The 20160-nt window shown below is 38.7% G+C and overlaps 1 protein-coding gene across 3 annotated transcripts in view; it reads right to left on the reverse strand.

The window, feature by feature from the left end:
- SHTN1 (shootin 1) overlaps positions 1-20160 on the reverse strand; it is a 57280-nt gene that overhangs the window by 25334 nt on the left and 11786 nt on the right. For all 3 annotated transcript variants that reach the window (XM_026851388.1, XM_026851389.1, XM_026851390.1), the window contains exons 3-7: positions 20043-20137; positions 17739-17907; positions 14357-14454; positions 13307-13388; positions 10539-10633 (exon numbers count right to left, since the gene is read on the reverse strand). In XM_026851388.1, coding sequence (XP_026707189.1) covers positions 10539-10633; positions 13307-13388; positions 14357-14454; positions 17739-17907; positions 20043-20129 — 531 coding nt within the window. In that variant the 5' untranslated portion in view covers positions 20130-20137. The remainder of the gene's footprint in view (positions 1-10538; positions 10634-13306; positions 13389-14356; positions 14455-17738; positions 17908-20042; positions 20138-20160) is intronic.

Below are 20160 nucleotides of genomic sequence, written 5' to 3' on the forward strand. Positions count from 1 at the left end.
AAAAAATCCTAGTAAATTTATTCTGCATCTTGACATCTCTTTTAGGTAGAGGGTTGCCCCTGGGCAACACGGGCTTGCACTCTTGACAAAGTCAGCTCTGCCTTGTTCTTACAGCAGAAATAGGGAGTGGGTCACGCTGGGGTTTCAGATGAGCACAGGTCAGCAAAGCATGCCACTTACAGCAGGAGAACAGAGAGCAGCCTGAGAAGGCAGGCACTCCCTCAGACTGCAAAAACACTGCTGTGAAGCACAGCAAAAGCAAGATGATATTTTAAGAATAAAGTACTAGAGATACCAAAGTTCTTTTTGAAGACATCTTTTCAGGTTCCCACACTATTCACAAACCAAAATATAGATACAACAGTTTCTTCCTGCCTGATGCTACTGCAATGCTATGCTATTTATTTATTTTTTTAATACAACTGGATTTTAAAGAAATATCTGCCGATGCAGATTCATGGCAAGCATTCCACTCAGTGCTTTTCATGGACACTTCAACAGTCTCATCAAGCGACTCTCTAGCTGTACATACAGACCGAGAAGCCTGCTGACCGCGCTGAACTTTTAACCCACAACGCAGCCTGCTTGACCCTGCGTGCCAAGAAGAGTCAATTGATGCGGCCTTAATACTAATAAAACCTACAATGAACACTTCATTGGGCAAAGCTGTGCCAAGGGGGTAGGCAATAAAGGACTGGAAGTATTCGATGAAGAGGAAATGATGAATTCAGGCTCCAGTACTGTACTTTCTTATAAAACAAACAAAACCAAATTTATGACAATACACATGCCACTCCAGCATGGTGCAAATGTGCATTGGACATAAGCTCCCTGTCCCAAAACTCCGCCAGTCAAACCAGCTATGCTTGCATTACCTTACACTAGTAGGGCTGTGGCAAAAACAACTCAAAGGCAAGAGAAGTTCAGAATCAAAACTACTCACCCCAATCTGTAAAGGTTTCCCTTTGTATTGCAACTTCACTGTTTAACATGTTATCATCTTAAAAAATCAGCATCTTTGAAATATCATATAGAAAGGCCTCTAAATCACTGCTAAAGAACTCAATACTTTCTCGAAGCCTCCTGCTTTCCTGTTAAGTCATCCAAAAATTACTGAACCCTGACAGAAACGACATCTCTCTAGAAGCCACCTTTAGCAAACATCACGGTTTACCTCCTGTGAACTTTCAAAGCAAAGTGAAAACATGGGTTTCATATTTTGGAATCTGAAAAATAGTTTGAGGTGATAATTCAAGATTTTTGTTCCTTGAGTTTCTGCCACTAAAACCAACAGAACAGAGTTGTTCCAGCCTGAGGGAGCAGAAAGCTGCCAAAACAAGAAGAAATCAAGTAGAGCAACTTGATTTCTTCTACTTGAGCAGATACTTCACCAAATGTAGAAAATTCATATTCACTTTGTTTCATGCTCTTCTGCAACAAAATGAAAAAAAAAATCCTTTGGAACACTTGGGTGAAAACCTTTCCATTCAGAAGTTTGCACATGAAGTCCTGCATTTCCAATGAGCTTGATAAATTGCTTTCATGACACTGCAAATACATTCCTGCTTACAATATATGTGAAAGTGTCCTCTTCATCACAAAAAAAAATTGTTGCTTATAACTTAATGCTGCAATCAGACACATTGGAATTAATTTCTCATGAGGAGTCCCATCCATGTCAGAAATTACTTAAGACACATTTTCTTGAAGTACCAGCATATTCTAAATGGAAGGGACAAAACTAGACAAGGTGGTTGTGGCAGATAAAGCAGAAAGCAAGCTGGTGATGAATTGACTGCAAGTTTTTGAAAGGTTGCTCTGTGTGTTTGACACGGGACCAAAAAGACCCTTAGAAATTAATTTAAAATTTTAAAAATCCCTGCTTCATCAGGGCAGAAACCTGACTGCTTACACAACCCTGAATATTAATTAAAGTGACTGCTGAAAGGGCAAAATAGCTACTAACAGGATTATTTGGACTAGGTGGAATTTAACCAATTGATGGATTAGTTCCGACTTTGCCACCTGCTAGACAATTATCTGCAGAGTATCCCAATCAATGCTAGAAATGTAAGTCAATGCTGGAGGAATCCACTGAAACCACAACTGCAACTAAAGGCAGGTCACAAAAGACAATAGTTTAATTTTCTTTTACAAAACCTGGTTGTGCAAACCAGCTACCTGTATTTCCTACATGAGTTAACAAACAGAAGTTCCAAAGTGCAGGAAATCTGGGACTTGGCCACTTTCCATTAGGAGAGTTTGAACAAGAACTGGGGAGGGGGAAAGAGGAGGAGGTGAAATCCCGAAAACAATAGAAGTTTTTCCCTTGACCTTCATGGGGCCACACCTCATTCTCAGACCCTGCTCTAGCCATTACCCTACAGAGTGTTCACTGCAGCTGGGTTTTTTTTGTTTACACCAGAGCTGAAAAAGGAATTCTTCCTCATTAAAAAAGTTAGAAAGCAACTCGGTTAGTGTCAAGGCCTTGGGAATTTCAGTCCTTGTTCAAGTAGCATTCAGGGTCTGACTGGATGCTTTCCAACTAACTCCTATCCCAGGAGCAAAATGAGGCCAAAGGAAACGCTTTAATATGCATATGTTGCTACATTTCCATCTATACATCGTTAGGGTATTCACTGTGTGGAAGAATATTTTTGTCTTAGCTACAGTTTGATGGGAGAAGACTGTCTCCATACAGTAGCAAGCACTGTTATAACAGTAATCATTGGTTACATGAAGCAAAATAAAAAGTAACAAAGGTACCTAGCAAGGTAGAGGCAAACTTCGGAAGTCTCAAACAGAAAAGAGAAGATCAGTCAACCTGATTTCAATCCTTGGCAGCACTGCTCCATCTCCTCCACATCCTAGTGAGAAATCACTCCTCATGGAGTAGTAACCCACTCATTCACATTCTTCATCGTTTACAGGAGCTTATGTCTTTTGCATTATGTGTACCCTGAAGCCTTATAGTCTTGTGTTCAGACCTGAAATAAGTACCAACAGAGGTAGGGTCAAGGTACTTTTATCTCCCCAAAAGAACAGGCCGTTTGAAGAATTTTATGTGATGGGGGGACTCGGAGTGATTATGGCTTGACAGGAGTGGTTGGAAATTCAGGAGGTACTCAGTTTAAAATATAAATCCAGGTGTGGATTTTAGTTCAATGGCTAATCAGGAAAAAAAATACTCTAACTTTGTGACTGCTTAACTGACTGTATTATCAAGGACACCTGGGCTTGTGAGCTTCACTGCATATAAATACTACAGCAGGAAACAATGGCTAGTGGGTTTTTATGATAGAAGAGTTGAAAAACAGATGTATCTTATTAAAACAGATTAAAACACACCCATAGTTTGGACATTGACCTAGAAATGCTCTCTCTACACTCAGGCTCAGTGCTGCACATCAAGCAATGATATCAGCCTCATATGAATTAGAAATCCCTTGTGGTTTAGTGGGTTCATAGGTGTCTGAAGTGCTACTCAGGAAAAAAGCTACAACAAATAAATGGGTTCTGCAGTTAGGACACAACCCCGAAAAGTCACTTCGGCACATGCTTAATTTTAAGTGCATGTGGCATTACTCTGATCTGACAATTTCATATCTGGTTCTTATATTCTTCCCTGCCTGGGAACAGCTTTTATGGAAAGTAACCACGTCATGTGATGTCAGACAGAAAGAGAAGACTACTCAAACAGTTAATAGCAGGGGCAAGGAGGGCGCAGGACAAGACTGTCTTTAAAAAAAAGGTGAAGTATGGAAAACAAGAGCGGATGCATTTCTGGCCATGTGCTGTGACCTTTGTAGACTTCTTCCTTTAGAGGAGCCACAGATCCTAGTTGGATTTTCAAATTGCCACAGAGAACTGAGAAACATGATCATGAAAAGGACGTATGTATAGTAATGGGCAGCCAAACAGTCACTCCTCTCTTCCTCTAGATGATTCATATTTTATGGTTAATAGTTTTTGTTAAGACCTCCATCAATTTTAGACCAATAAAGATACAGTACCGTTGCTTTACCTATTTGGCTAATTGCCAGACAACTTTTGAAGGGACTATTTCTAAAGAGCTACAAGATGTAGCATTAGTAAGTTTTGTGGCTCCAAAGGACTAATTTATGCAGAATGAGGGAACTGGAATATATGAGTTAACCCTATTTCTTGCCCATCATTTGCTTCTCACCACAGGTGCTTGGAACATGTATTTTGAGTGTGAGAAAACTAAATTTCCATCAGCACTGTGACTTCCTTAAAAATACAGTATTATTTATTTTACCAGCCTCTTCTGCACAAAAGGGTTTGTCAAACTACAGCACTTATTCTTCAGTTATGAGGCATAACTGCCCAAGGCCCAAAATAAAGGGAAAAAAATAAACTCTGTTGTTACTTATTTCTTCATTTCCTGCAGTTAACAGTTTCTTTCTGCCAGGGTAGAAGTATAGTGATACATTCTACAACGTTCACAGTCTTACAGCATTTAGACACCATCTAATACTTTCAGAAATAAATCATATACCACATGAAAAAGGAAGAAATCTCTTCACTTTTTTTTTCCCAACAGATTAATTGCCTGAACAAAAAAGAGAAGGCAGGGAAGAAAGAGAGAGAGAGAGAGACCAAAGAGGGTTTCCTAGACCATAAATCTGTTACCATTTCACAAACCTGTTCTTGGGAAAAAGCTTGATGAAACATATTAGTGTTACATCATGCTTCAAAAGTGGTAACATTCAAACTCAGGAGAATTCAAGTACTAACCACTTATCATGTCTCTTTAATTTTTATCTCCAGTTCAGTCAGCTGGACTGCAAATTAATTATCTTCAGATACCAGTTCCCGTTGAACTATCTTTAATGCACAAAGTGTGGTACTTGTAAGCACAGAGTTGCTCCATGAGTGCTGGTTTTGCTGTATCCACTTACAGATGTAGCACGTTAATGCAAAAGTCCTCACAAATTAACCCAAAAGGTCACAAATGCACCTAAGAGTTCTTTGGGAGCTCATGTCATCAAGGTAACCAAATCCATTGCACGCAACCTCATGAGTAGTACAGATATCTGTTAAGAATGACAATAATTTTTCCTAAATCTTATAAAATAATAGCCACCTTTTATCTTTCAGTAAGGGAAGATTCAGTCCCAGATTAAGTAATGTCAGCTGTGCACCAGGCCAGGTATTTTGAGGTAAACAAGTTAAATGCAAACATGTTGCTGTGTAATAGTTACTTAGAAACACAGAGGTATAGTATGCTGGTTTAATGCATCCATAAATATTGAGAATTGGAGAGAAAGTAAGGAAAAGATGAACGATGCACACTATAGATCCACTTTACTTTTTTAATCTCCATCCAGATCACAGCCCCTTTGAACACAGCCTTTCAATCTCTCAAACCATGAGCTGTTTTACAGACAACCAGAAACACGTGAGAAACCCTCATTTTTTTCCAGTTGTGTGTTTTGATCAAAAGCCTACACTAGCCTCAAAATTGAGAGGAACCCCAACAAACCTGCTCAGCAATTTGACACTTCATTTCTATTTATGCAAGATACAGAGAACAGAAAACAACAGCTCAGTGTTAACTTTGAGAGCACACTGTCCCTTCTCTGGGAGGCTTCCAGAGTAACTTTAGGTGCAGGGGTTGTCTCTGTGCCAGCACACACGACAGTAATAACTGTAATAAACTGTTCCCTTTACAAAATATTGTTGCAAGGCAGGATTTATGCTTAATAAACCATTAATTCCAGATTATTTTGTTAAACTCCTGGGATTTTTACAATGCTACGACTTTCAATTTACTTCCCTGACTGTATTCCTCCCCTTTTGGCTGTATGTATTGTATTTTGCTCATCTTTGTGGAAGAGTGCTTTTCAGGGCTAGCCTCTATATTATTGCGATGGCCTTCAAGATACTCTCTGCCTGCCTTTGTTTTCTTATAAACTGCTCCACAAAGACCTGAGAGATCTTAAAGTGTCTCTTAAAACATGACACTAGAATTCTGGTTAAGCTTGCCAAGATTCCTGTTAACCCTGTTTTATTCAGGTACAGATTTTTCCATGCCCCCGCCCCTTACACATTCTATTTATTTAGTTCTTTTATGCAGATTCCTGTACCTTTCACAATGGATTGTGACTCACTTCAAACCCTCTTTCTTTTTCCTTCCCCCTCTCCACACCATGGCTGACAATATTTACTCAGTTTCGTTAGAACCTCTAAAGAACATGAATTCTAATGTTTGAAGTTGGATCATTTTTGATTAATTAAATATATATTATGGTGATGCCAGAAGCATGACTATAATTAAAGCTGTATTGGATTTTTTTTTAATCAAAAGCTCTGATTTTCAAGTGTTCGCTCACTCCTATATGTGCTTGTTCTCCCCCTCTCCAGCTCCTTGTCTTTCCTCTCCCTCCCATCTGTGTTCGCTTCTGCACACATGCTCACCCACCCATTATCTCTCACATCTGCACTCCCAATTGCTCACGTTCTGTCGCAAAACCTCCTCGCTTGTCAGAAGGGCAGGACGCAAAGGGCATCTCTTCGAAAAGCAGCCCGCGCCAGCCGCTCATCTGGTCTCCTCCCATCGCAGCTGAAACGCAACCCCTGGAGGGCAAAGCTAAAAGATGAAGCCACACTATGGAGAAAGGGGTTAATCTGAATACATGGGCCAACTCCCCCCATGAAGGCAAGTTTTAGATACTTCAGCCCCTTAGAAAGAGAACATGCTCACCACCAAACAAGCCCCTCACAGGCAGTAAGTCCGCGTTTCTGTGAGGTAAAAGACACATCTAGGCTGTCCGAGATGTCACAAATACTAATATGAAACACTAAGATGTGCTAAAGTCTACATCATGGCACCGTGGTGACACCCACATCACTCAGACCCTATGTCCTTTCTCGAAGTGCTCCAAACAAGTCAAGCACAAAGCACAAAGTGCAGTGCTGCCCTTTACTCCAAGCTATTCCTTCCCTCAACACTGCACAGCTTATCACAACCAACCATTGTGACTTCTGCAAAACTCAAGCAAAAATTCAGCAAGATTTTTTGTTTTTTCAAGAAAATTTATATAGGGATAGAGAAAACATGTGGCTGACGAAAGAAAGCAGGAAATCCCTGCACATCCTTAGTGTAATCCAAACAGCTCCTGTAAGCACATCCTAGAAACCTCAGCTCTCAAAGCACAGCTGTGACCTTGCAGCATGATCCATGTGAGAGGACACTCACACAACCTCACCCAAGCACAAAGCTTTGCTGTTGTGGAGGCAGTTGTGGGCCAGAGCCTGTCCCTCTGATCTCTCAGGTCACTAGAGGGACAGCATCGGTGTGAAACCACGCCAATGATAACAGAATTTTAAAGTAATTTGAAATGCTACTAGTTTTCCAACCACAACTGAGCAATGTCTTTGTTATCACATGCTCCTGTATTTTAAAAAACTTCCCAAAAAATCTTTCTGAAAAGCATGATACAAAAGGAGGAAAAGTAGGTACACGAAGGGAAGACTAATGCAGGCCTGAAGCTCACTCTTGCAATGACTCCATTTTGGACTGAGGAACTTCATGGAATGAAAAGCCTCAACTGAAGGGCTACCCTGTCAATTTGCAACAACAGGGACCCATAATTTAGGGAGAGACAACAAGTACATAATGACAAAAAAATAAAGAAGTACTTGTTTGCAAATAATCAGCATTCCTTTGGCATTGTACTAAACAGCTTGCCCATTAGGTTGCTATTCAAATATAAAAAGTACTTTAAATATCATCCTTCAAAATGTATAGGTGTCTGAGTATTACCTTTATGAATCTAAACAGAAGCACCACTCTGGGCCCAGAGTATCAGATTATATACTCTTTTATGATCTGAAAGCCAACTTAACTACGTATTTATGAATTACTCATTCCTGAGAGATGTAAGACCTTTACCTACAGTCTTCTGTTGTCAGTTAATGAACAGAAGCACATAATTGTTCTGTACTTCAGAAGATAAAGCAAAGCAACAGTACAAGATGCAAAATAGGTATTGTAATAATGCATGCTAAATGAACATGCTTAACATTCTTAGAAATTTGTTTTCTGAAAATAAGAGCTCTGCAGATACTACAGTCAAACACATACCACTAATAAAACAATTGCATTATAAAAACAGATATCATAAAAACATGTGTAACGAACAAATTCAGGTTCCCTAAAATTTAAAAATAGTTGAAAGATGGTAATATTTTATAACACAGACTGGTAACAGTACTGAAAAAAATCCAAATGAATACTTAATAAACATAGGCAATATTTTGTTTAACAACATTTAATCACTAATAAATGCCTCTATTTTTAATAAATTTGAATGGAATTTGCAGATCTCATTTTTATTTCTGGAAAAAAACAGTGAGCTTTTGATCAAAATGTAAATGGCCCAATGGCACTGAAACCATGGCAAAGGGAGGTGTATAGGTCTGCTCAGCAGAGGAATTTAGTGACCATCCCACAAAGCTCTATAAAAAAATGAGGTTTGGAAGAGGCTGCATTTGCAGACTCTTTGATTTCTGAAACTACTCCTTGATGATTTCTCTCCCACGTCCCTTGACTCTAACAGCATCCTGAAAAGACTATCACTATATTTAAAATTTGGGAGTTAACAGGGCATTTTAATAATTAGTAAACAATTTCAATTTTCATGGTTTCTTATTCCCTTGGGGGAAAATATGTCAGCTGCTTTAGCTTTGCCTGAAGTACAGTTATATTTTCAACACGTGGCAGAGATAGTGACAACAATAGATAGGAGACTGAAGGTATGTGTACATACACAAGTTACATAAATTAAAATTTACTTCAACTACAAGTTGACTCATCAAATAATTGAAGCTTCAGTAGAAGAACTGATAAGCAGTAGCTTATATAAAGCTAGGTTATACCATATACCTGTATGAACAAAAGAGAATCTGCCAAATCTTAATACACTTGAAACTGCAAATACCTTTCTCCTTTAGGGTGAGCACCCAATCCTGTTACCCCAATGAAAATTTTCCTATTAACAGAAAGAGAAATTCATCTGTACCTAGAAGTTACTAGGTTTCTGCCAAGTTAGCTCCTTCAGTGGGTTTCCCAAAGGGTCAACGGGATGACCTTGCAAAGGAAAGAACAGGGAAGAGTGGCAAAAGGTGGAATGAGGAGAAAGAGAACCAGTACCCTTGGCCAAGATGCCCTGAAATTCAACCTTTGTACATGGCACAGAGAGAGACCCCTCTCAGGCACGAGCAAGTGAGTGCAAGTGCAAGTAATACCATCAACTTCTTCACCTCTAGCTTCCAGATTTTCAAATTTGTTTAGTTTCTCTCAATCCCCCCCAACATTCCTGTTGTTTAAAACATTGCTATACGATTCTGTTCATATCCAAAACATCCAAATACCCAGCAAAAAGCCACAAGATTAACAGAACACACTAAGTCTGTTTCCATACCAGTTCAAAATGCATATATGCCCTTGCTTACAATCACTGACTGAATGCAGTTAGACATACAGGAATTATCAAATATATATTTGATTTTTGGGGAGAATCAGCAGCAGCAAAAAAAGAAAAAACAAAAGAGGTCTCTACTCAAAGCTGAATTTCTGAAGGCTAAATACCTGTTTGCTGCCAGCCACAGTTTCAAAGTCTAAAATCCACTTCTTATCAGATGTTTCCCTTAAAGTATTTCAGTACTGATGACTCATGTAATTTTGATACATAACAGCTTTCTTCAAACCTGAACTCTCTGAAAAAATGATTACTTAGGAAGATCACCTTTTATTAAAGAAAATATTGATGCATAGCTTGGGATAGAAAAGCTTGAAAATATAAACCAAGTGCAGAGCTCTTAACATCCAGAGAGCAAAGAGAAAAAGCACATTAGCAAAAAAAAACAAAACTAAAACAAACTCATGGTTTTAGAGGGCTTCAGTCTATCGACAGAATGAAAGAGTGTCAGCATTTTCCAAGACAAACATGGCCAGTCACAAGCCATTGGAGCAACCACCAGCCATTCCATAACGCTACCTCATTTTCCTCTCTGGGAGTTTATACCTTTTCTAGAACACAGAAATAATTTTTTCCGCTTGAATGATCCCTACACTAGGTTATTTAAAAGGCATATGTTAAGTAGCAGGCACACTTGCACAAACCTTAACTAATATTGTATTTTGCAACACTTTGTGAGCTCACATATTTTTCAGAAAAAACACAGTGCTTCAAATTATATCACTAGAAAGGCAGCTAATGCTTCCCAGACCCAACCACTACACATACCACATTGAAATGCTGTGGCTGACTAAGCCCATTACAAATTTAAGAGGTAAGACTGCATGGGTAGTTCTGAAGTGCTTTATCAATGCTGTTGAAATAGTAAACCCATTTTATGGATGAAGTACAGAAGTTAGCTACGTAGTATGTGGACATTCAAAGAGATCTTTTGTATGAGAGCTGGGAACTGAAATCAAATCATCTAAGCTGGTAGGTTTTTGCCCAGTTGCAATGTCTTCATTTTACAAGATCCCTTTTTTGACTACTCACCTCTTGTGCAAATGACTCTGCTTTCTTCCGCAGGTTCTTTTCCAGTTCAAAGTTTACATGAAGCTCTTCATATTCCTCTACTGCCAGTACAGACACTGTTTATAAGAATAAAACAAGATCAGAAATAAAAGTGGAATGGATCAAAATAAGATGAAAGTACTGCTTGATTTACCCAGAGAAGCTGTTATTCCCCAGCACCATGAATCCTTGAATCACAGTATAACTTATTTTTACATTTCTGTATACAGTCCCTTTTGCAGTATTTGTCCTGTTTGCTCTAAACTGCAGTATATAGAGATACACAATTACTGATCTTCTGAACAGAGTAATACTCTGCCCTCCCAGACTCAAAACTCCAATAACACATGTAGCACATACTGTATTTTGCCTCCTTGGGTGCAAGCAATCAAAGCCTTGAGAGGGCCTTGCTGAATCTATCAAAGATTACCATGTTATTTTGGATGTACTCATGTTTGCCTGCCTAGTTTGAGTCAGGTTTGATGGGTCCTTTTACAACAGACATTTAAAGGAGCCTCAAGAAGAAAGCAAAGCAATTTTGTATTGCGTGCGTTTAAACTGTGCTCACAAAAGCAAGACTTGTATGGGTGGCTAAAGATAACCATGGGCACGCTTCCTCAAACCTTTCTGAACATGCCTCAATCCAGGACAGCAAGCATCATTTGTAAGTATCCAAGTATCATTTATGTCTCAGTGACCACTTGTACAAGCTTTAGCTCTTACTGACTGAAGACTAGTTTGCAGGATGATGATATTTGTTTTCTAACTAACACTGTCCTATGTAAGTTCCTTGCTTCTTTGGAGACAAGCATAACAGTTTTCAAAGCTACATACAATAAGTGGTACTTCAGAGTGTGGGATACACATCCCAGACCACCTGACTCTCAAAATGATGTTAACTTAAAAAGAAAAACCACAACAAAAAAAAAACCCAAACCACCCACACACTTAGAAAGTCACAAGACAAATTCACCAACTCTGACTGAAATGTATTAATTACACAGCTCCAAGACAGTGCCCCACAGACAGAATGCAGCAGGTATTGAATAGATACCTCGGTAGCCCATTTCAAGCGTACAAAAAACCCTGCTTAACGCTGCCTGTGCATTAGGACCTAAGCTGATATAACCCCTCCTTCCTGGAAAACAAGCAAACATGAAACAAGGTGTTGTTCTTTTTCAGAAACATTTGATCTGCCACACTATCCCACCAAAAGCTTCTTCAAGCTGGTCTGTCTAATCAACCTATCCAAAGTTTGGTGTTTTAAGTCTTCAAGGACTTTCTGTCATAGACTCAAACAGTGCAGACACATGAAAGAGGTAAGAGATGAACACCTGGTAGAATTATACCCTACTACACAAAGCTCCTCTCCCTAAACTGAAAGAAGCATTCATACAAGATTTGACACTGTCCTACTGGATAGTAAAGGAAAAAGAGAGAAAATAATTTCCCACTAAAAGTTCATACATTTTTCCATTAATTCAAAACTCAGCTGTTTTCTTGAAAACAAGGACTACACTGATTCTGTATACTTTTTCCAAAGAAAAAGAGAATATTATTGGCAGAAGGCCATGGCATGATTGGAGTCTTCACTACCCCAAAGATTGCACTTTTCTCCTTTATTTTCACTATTTAGCTGTGGTTATTTCCATGGGTCCTTCTGTGTGAAAGCAGCAGCCCTGGCCATTTCCTCCACTGCCTGACAAATGTTTCAGAATTCCTGGAAGATGTCTTAAAGAGATTTTTATTTTTCCTCTGTAAGTAAAACACAAGTGCAAAGGAACAACTTGAAGACAAATCAGAATAGCTGGGAACGCAGCTGAAGACCTCCAGAATGTATTATTAAGGTGTTTTAAAGATGCCAAGTGCCTTTGGAAGGTACAAGAAGTAACGCATCAGGACAGGTAGGCATTAGAGACTAGACCTGTTGTCTTCCACCTGAGGAAAATGTGAAACAGCCAAGGAGACTTTTAACCAAACAATCTTTAATTTTACAAGGCTAAATCAGCAAGACAAGAAAAGGGCACAGTAATCCAAGGCACTAAAATCTTTACCCTCTCCTCTGAATTATTTTTTGGGTCAACCATTTCTCATGTGAAATCACTCACTTTCACGAAGCAAAAGCTTTGCTTTTCTGAGCCCTATCTCTTTTAGACTTTCACTGTCCTGGTTTTACTTATCTCTTTCCAGGAAAGGAAATTCCCTGCTTTCTTTCCATAACTTGGAAATCCTATTTATCTCATTCCCAGAACTCTTGCCTTTTCCCCATCATCCTCTGAACATACAAGTTGCTCCCAAATATATATATTAATTATATAGAATTATTCATTATAGATATTAAATATAGATATTCAAAAGATATATCCCAAATATAGTTATTCAAAATTATTATCTGTGTCCCAGCTAAAAGGAAGACAACGTAATGATTTAGGAAAATAGGAGGTTAAAGTTCAAACTCCATCTCTGTGAAGGACTGCCTTCTTGTCCTAGCTTACCACTTGTGCCACAGAACAAAAAGTTTTCTTATTCTCACACTCAACCTGCTATTTACACTGTCGCATTTTCCTAGAGTAGAGGGAGTCTAGAATAGTCCATGTATTAAATGCAGTGCCTGCAACAATAAGGCCGAGCCTCAGATCTGGACCACAGTCACTGTTCTGTAACCCGCTATTTGTACTACAACATAAAAGCTCTGAAGCTTCTGCAAAGGATGTAGCAAACTGTTAAGAGAACCTGCTGTGACCACACACCTCTGTTACATTTCTCCAACAGTTTTTGCTGCTTATTAACTTCTGTTGTCAAAACAGCCTTTTCTTCTTTCACTTTATTCACCTAGAGAAGTGTAAAGATCAAAAATAAGAGTATTTTAGTTAGTGGCATAAAGCATATAGCAAGACATAATGCATACAATATTTTGCTTTCAGTAATTCTGTTTCTTAGGTTTGGCTTGATCTTAGGGTTTCCAATCGGATGGGAAGCATTTTTACTCCAACTTTCAGACCCCATAGCAGATGGCATTAAAGGGTTATGAACTAGTCCTTCACACGGTGCTCCCGTGGCCCATTCTCATGGCACATACCAGTCACAGCTGCAAATATCACATCTTTGGAACCTTTCAAGATGAGGCGCCATAGCACCTGGTTGAAAAGTTACTAGATTGCCCTTCACGTTTGCATTTTAATATAGTCAGGCTGCTGTTTTGCTTTTTTTCCTGAGCTCTGTTTATTGTCCAAGAGCTGTCAGCTGTGTCTTTCTGAATGCAAGTGTTGCACAGACAGGAAGAGCCACTAAGTCCTGATTTGCATCAGTACATGGCTTATCCAGTTTTCAAGCAGGAATGAAACTGCTGGCTCAAAAAGCCAATTTGCTGGACTAATTACCATGACAGGGCACTGCCAATGGCTAAACTCAAGGATATGTTCAATGAAGTAGCACCAGTGATTAAACTGGACATTCTCCAGAAGCATTTCTTGCACATCTACAGGTTTAAAGAAGTCCAAAAAACCCCACAGGCTGTGATGGGTGAGGGGCTGTCAGGAAGTGGAGATGAGAGTTATAATATGGGCATTAGAACAGATCATGAAAAGTCATGTGCCAGCCACAGCAGCAGACTGGACTCTGATGTAGAAGGCCCCTTCTAGACATGTGCCCTAAGTGATCCATCATATGGGCAGGCTGGCAGGACTTGCGATTAGATGGTATTCAATTAACTTCACAACTGAGGGTTTTTAGCAAAATTAGATACAGAAAGTACTGACTACACGCTAACGTGGTCTCGCCTTCCGTGGTACAATACATACTTCTTCAATTACTTCTACAAGTTTGCACCTCAGGTTTTCCAGTTCAATGGCTAAGGTCTTCTTTTCCTCATGAACAGATATGATTTGATCTCGCAGCTCTACAGTTTGAGGAAGGAAATGAAAAATATATTTTATTCTTAGAAGAAAACAACAAAGGAAATGTCATACCAATGCAAGTACAATCAAGTATGAAACACCTTAACTGTATACAAAGAATCAGCTGTATTCCAGGTACATCCTCAATAATTGAGGAACTTCACATAAGTGTCAAGTAACAGATCTATAACAGGGCCACAGTTTCAGATTTACTCTGTTGAGGTAAGCTGCCTTGTTGAATAGTGCTGTCTTTATTTGCATTCTGAATGATTCATTTTCTGCTATAATGGGGCCAATCCTGCCACTACAGAGTGTCCTGAGTCCTACTCAGGAGACTGTCACATCACAAAGACTCTGGTATGGAGGTAGCAGAAAGCAATTTTTAATAGGAGTCTTTTTTAAAACAAATTAATGCACTTCAATTCTTTTTGGATCATGAGTTCTTGTCACAAGGGAAATAAACAAAACAACAGGCAGTTAATACTTGGGAATTTTTCACTGAAGAAATTGTCCTGAACAGCTGCCAATTTATAGTCTTTGTAACATTATGTGAACAGAGTCAGAATATAACCTTTACTGATAGAAGAGCTAATGCTTGTAATTTTCCCCCCAGAATTTTTGTTCCTTAATTATCAAAATCTGAAATAAATTAAATTCACAATGGAATAAAACATTTGATTATAATCACTTCTTAACAGGAGATCAGTTTGCATACATAATACATCAAGGTTTAGGTTAACATAAAACCACCACAAAAATATAAATTTATTGATATATATTAGTTTTCAGTAAGTGCTTTCATTCCCCACCTGCTTCCAGTATTTCATAGCACTGCTGTTCGTTGAATACCAGCCATGAGCTGAGAAAATTGTTGCTAATCAATTGCAGATGATGATGATGACATGCTGGATGTCATTCTGTTTGGTCTCACATCTTGAAAATGTTGATTCTACCCAACCTCCCCCTCCCAATTCAGGAGCCTCAGATTTATTTTCCTCCAAATTAAAGGCATACACATTCTAAAGTAAATAAAAAGACCTGTTTTCCCAGAAGATTCTGGAACCAAATAATCTGTTTTATGGATTTGTGCTTTCCAGTGAAATTAATGGGGAAAAGTCTCACTGAAATTTATGGTAAGTGGATTAAGTCAGGTCTTACAGTACATACATCAACCTCATTATGCAGAGAAGAAAGTATATCAATAAACCTAAATCTTTATAAATGTGTACAAGAAATGTTTCCTTTCAGATACAGGGTGTGCACTAAACTGCTCAACCAACACAATGGAGTCTTCAGTTCTTGTTATATCCGAAAGGACACCTAAAAAGAAAACCCCAAACTATAAATTAATTTCAGGTACCGCTCTGACACCACTCTACAGTTCCATTAGGGATTACAGCTTTACTGTCACCTTCCCCTAATGTATGAGATACCTTCCTCTTTCTTGCTATTTTGAGAGAAAAAAATGTATCCCTTTAATAAATGAGAGTGTGTTAATCAAAGAGCCTCAGACTGTACTACCTTATTTGTATATCCTTACAGAAAAGTGGTGGGAGGGAAGGAATCATTCCAAAAAACATCTAGTATTTTGTTAAATGGTGAGAAGGCTAAAAGGCTTCCAAGATACCCAACACAAAACACAAACATCTGGAATTATAAACATGCCTAGAAGAGATTTCACCTTGGGCAACACCACCACCACCAAAGCATGAAGGGGAGTTTTGAAAACGCCTCTTTCATTGTATATGGTCTTTCACTTAACAGGTGATCCAAGATGCAACTCCAGATTTTTCCCTGAAGACAAACACCAGGCAGCTTGGCTCACGCTAGGGCCACAGTCCTAATGCTGCCTTTTGGTACACGTTATCAGATCACTGCTACCATACACACACATGCTTCTCTCCAGGCACAGGGATGGAATATCTTCTCCTATAGCAAATGGGATGACAATGCTTTCAAAAATACTCAGCACTTCTCAAAGTGCTGGTCATTAACATTAAATAATTATGCAAGAGAGGAGCAGAAACAAGGAGTTCTAAATCCTTTACAACGTACCACATTTTGTTCTTTAATGAATTCTTCATCAGGACAGAAAGCATGCGCATCACAGCCTTCCCAAAATATTTCTCTATTTTGACCCTGCTACCATCATAACCACGTTCTCCTCTGATCTGCAGCCCGAGTCTTTGCTGTCTTTAAATGTATCCTTGACATCTTTCTGCAGTAAAAGACAGGAGGAACTCCTGAGTCTTATTTCCAATTCAGATGGGTTGCATGGTGTGGATCACACTGTTTTCTACCTCTTTTCCTACAACTATAGGATGGAAAACTGCTTATTATAGAAGGGTACTATGACATCTGATTTCTTGGACGGGATTTTTTTTAAAGCATTTTTGTAACACTTGTTCTTTTTTTTCGGTGATACTTTGTACCACTTCACTATGGCTGCTGCATTCAAACAGAAAACAATTAACAAGGTCAGGCCAAAAGTTCAAGAAAGCTGTACTCAGACATCATTTGCTATTGTAACTTGCTATCAAATAAAATGAAGTTTTTTTTTAAAAAAGTGAACCACTTAACCTCTTCCCCTGTCATCAAAGGTAGAATGTGGGCATTCCTCTTTTTGGGATACTATGATATAACAACATAGAGAATCATGACGACTTCATCACAGTTAGAGAAGAAAAGCAGATTTTGGATTATAGAAATACCAATTGCCTTTCAAAGAATAACCAGAAATTTCTTAATAAAGCATGGATTTCTCTTATCAGTGTATTTCCATATTCCCAAGCTTTGCTGTTTTAAAAAGGGACTGTTGTACTGCATAAATTGCTTGTTTGGTAGTAGCTCTGGAAAATGAATGAAGTTTGTGCATACAAAGGTACACAATGGAAACAGAAATGGCGAATCCTGTCGTAGCTTTGCAATAGTGACACTGCAACTGAAGCAATACCAAGGCAACCTTGGCCTTCTGCTTAACTTTTACTTTGTTAAGGATCTGAGAAAGTATTTCTTTTACCAACTCACTAACACTGAACTCTTAGCTGTGTAAGCCTCATTTTCCTATTGCACTGTAACTTGCTTTGCAGGCTGTATATCCACCATATACATTACACAGTATCACCACAAGCCTACCATGTTCTTACAGTCTTTCCTGGAAATCCTTTGATGACCACTCTCAGAATCACGACTCGGATCCAGACGGATCTCTGGTCCAAACCAGTAATGCCATTCTTTAGACAACTTTTGCCTCGTATGGTGATGTAGGCTCAGCACCAGCACTCACCTTTTATTTGCTGCTGACAATGCACAGAATTGCATGATCCGGAGTTAGCTTCTGTATCTGTGGATGAATCATCTTCGTCAATGTTAATCTCTTCAGTGATAATTTCTGGGCCCAGTTTTGCCATATAAAGCATACTAATTCTTTTCAAGGTCTTATTTTCTTTGTTGAGCTGAAAGTTGAGAAGCACAAACAGTAAGAAGCTAGTTAGTCTGTCTTTGAGCTGCCATGCAAGAAAGAGAGTCAACTGTATTTTTCTTCTCCCTTATCATTAAAAGATCTATCAAACAAAGACGACAAAGTAACATTGTATTAAATGCTCCATTCAACATTAAAATGGTCTGAAGATGGTAAACTTGTCCACTTTCTCCTCTGAGGAGGCTTGAATTCATCATGATGCATTATCCCCTCTGGCACTTCTGATTAATAAATACCCTGGGTAGGTTCAAATCAAATCAACTATCAAGTTTACTTAATGCTACACAGTCTTTGTGACAGCTGCTTCAGCCCCTTACCCTTAAGCATGCACCAACATCAACAGGAGCCCTAACTGAATGACCTGAAGAAGTTCTTTCAGGGCTTGTGTTCCTGAAAGCTTGTCTGGTTTTGCCAGCTATATCAATTGGTCAAATAAAAACTCTTACCTCCTCCTATGCACTTATTTTCTTATAAACTACAAACACCACAATTACTATACTACCAATCACGATAGAATTACCTCAAAATTCTTCTGAATTCTTTTCAGTTCTCAAGAATTATCACTGTAGAGTCAACACACGCAAAATGAAAGCCATACCATAAACCAATTCTTTATGGGTCAAACCACAAGTCAGAAACCACTCTGGGCTAGATGCCTAAACACAAGCCTGGTTGGTGGATGATACAGAAGTTCTGTAAGGCATCTCCATCTTGATCAAGGTGTCAGCAAAAATTGAACAGAGTTTGCTGCAAATGATTCACTTTCACCATTTCTTTCACTGTTCTGCATCCAAACACCCATGCCAGCAGCTCTCGGTAAGCTCAGCACAGTCTCAGTGGTGTTCAGGCGCATGTTGGGGTGACTGCCCAACCACCAGCCAAGCATTCCCTGTATTCAGGTCTAGGAACGAGGCTCAATTTTCTGCTAATGACTTAAAATATGTTGAAGTCAATGTTTACCTTCAAATTATAAAATGTATATTGTACAGTTAGGCTGACCCTGAACTTTCACCTGAGCAATCCTCCTTGATCCCCCTTTTTCTCAGCTCCCCAACTACAGAGATTTACTCAAGAACTTCTTAATCTCATTTCCAAAGAATGAAACAGAGCAAGTGGGGAGGGTGGTGTAAGGAACCTTACTGAGTCAGCTCACAGCAACAAACCAGCTTTGGGAAAGCAGTCCCACAGGTTAAAGCTAGTCTTTGAACTGCCCCTGTACATGCATTACAGGAAAAGTGCGGAGAAGAAGAAAAGTTGAATAAATATGTTCATTTTCTTACTTATATGCTGATTGACTATCTTATGCATTCTAATATAGTGTCATTATGCGAACAATTAAGTAAATACCTCCAGAAAGTACATTGCTAATGCATCTAAATTAAAGTGATTTCTTGCTGGTGTGATTTTTACCATATCTAAGGATGTGCTTTGGGCAGGGGATGGGGAGGGGGGAAAAAAAGAAAAAGAAAAAAAAAAAGGCAGTCAGCATTGCTAATGAAATTTGGTTCAAAATTGCTGTAATCCATTTTCTGATGAAGTGGCTCAGATGCATTTTACACAACCAAAAATATATAACAGAGAGATAAAAACATTCTTTAATAATAATGCACTTCTGATGAGATGGAATATAGAAAATTACACACTTGCTAAATTCATCAGACTAGACGCAATCAACAGAGCAGCGGAGGTCACCTTTCCCCTGCCCTCGCTTTGCTTTCATAAACAATCACCTGAAATGTAATGCAGTGGTTGACTTTTTCCATTTGATTTAGACACTGAAATGCTCATTATTGTTTTATATCTCACACAGGACAGTTCTAAAACTTGTTTTCCATTTAACCTAAATGCATATAAAAACAAGATATCAAGATGCTGGTCCATGACTTGCTGTTCCAAAATAGAAACGAAATTAAAATGGGTATTTTTTTTCTTTAAAGGGAGGAATTGTATTTTGCATCTCACATATGGCTTACAGTTTTTGCCACTTCAAAACAATTTCACAGATCCTCAAGATTATACAAAAACATATATGGGACATGCATACAATCTCAAATTAATAAAAAAATAAAAAAAAATCAGATGAAACAGAAACACTGTAATTCTTCTCACCTTAGAAGCCAAAGCCTCAGCACTTTCACGGCACGTCTTCTCAATTTCAAGATGGTTCTGAATACAGTTTACTTCCTCAATAACCATGTGAGAAACTAGAGGAAGAGTTCAAAAATTA

This window comes from Athene cunicularia (genome assembly GCF_003259725.1).
Source record: "Athene cunicularia isolate RWA chromosome 6 unlocalized genomic scaffold, athCun1 chr6_part1, whole genome shotgun sequence".
Lineage (NCBI taxonomy): Eukaryota > Metazoa > Chordata > Aves > Strigiformes > Strigidae > Athene > Athene cunicularia.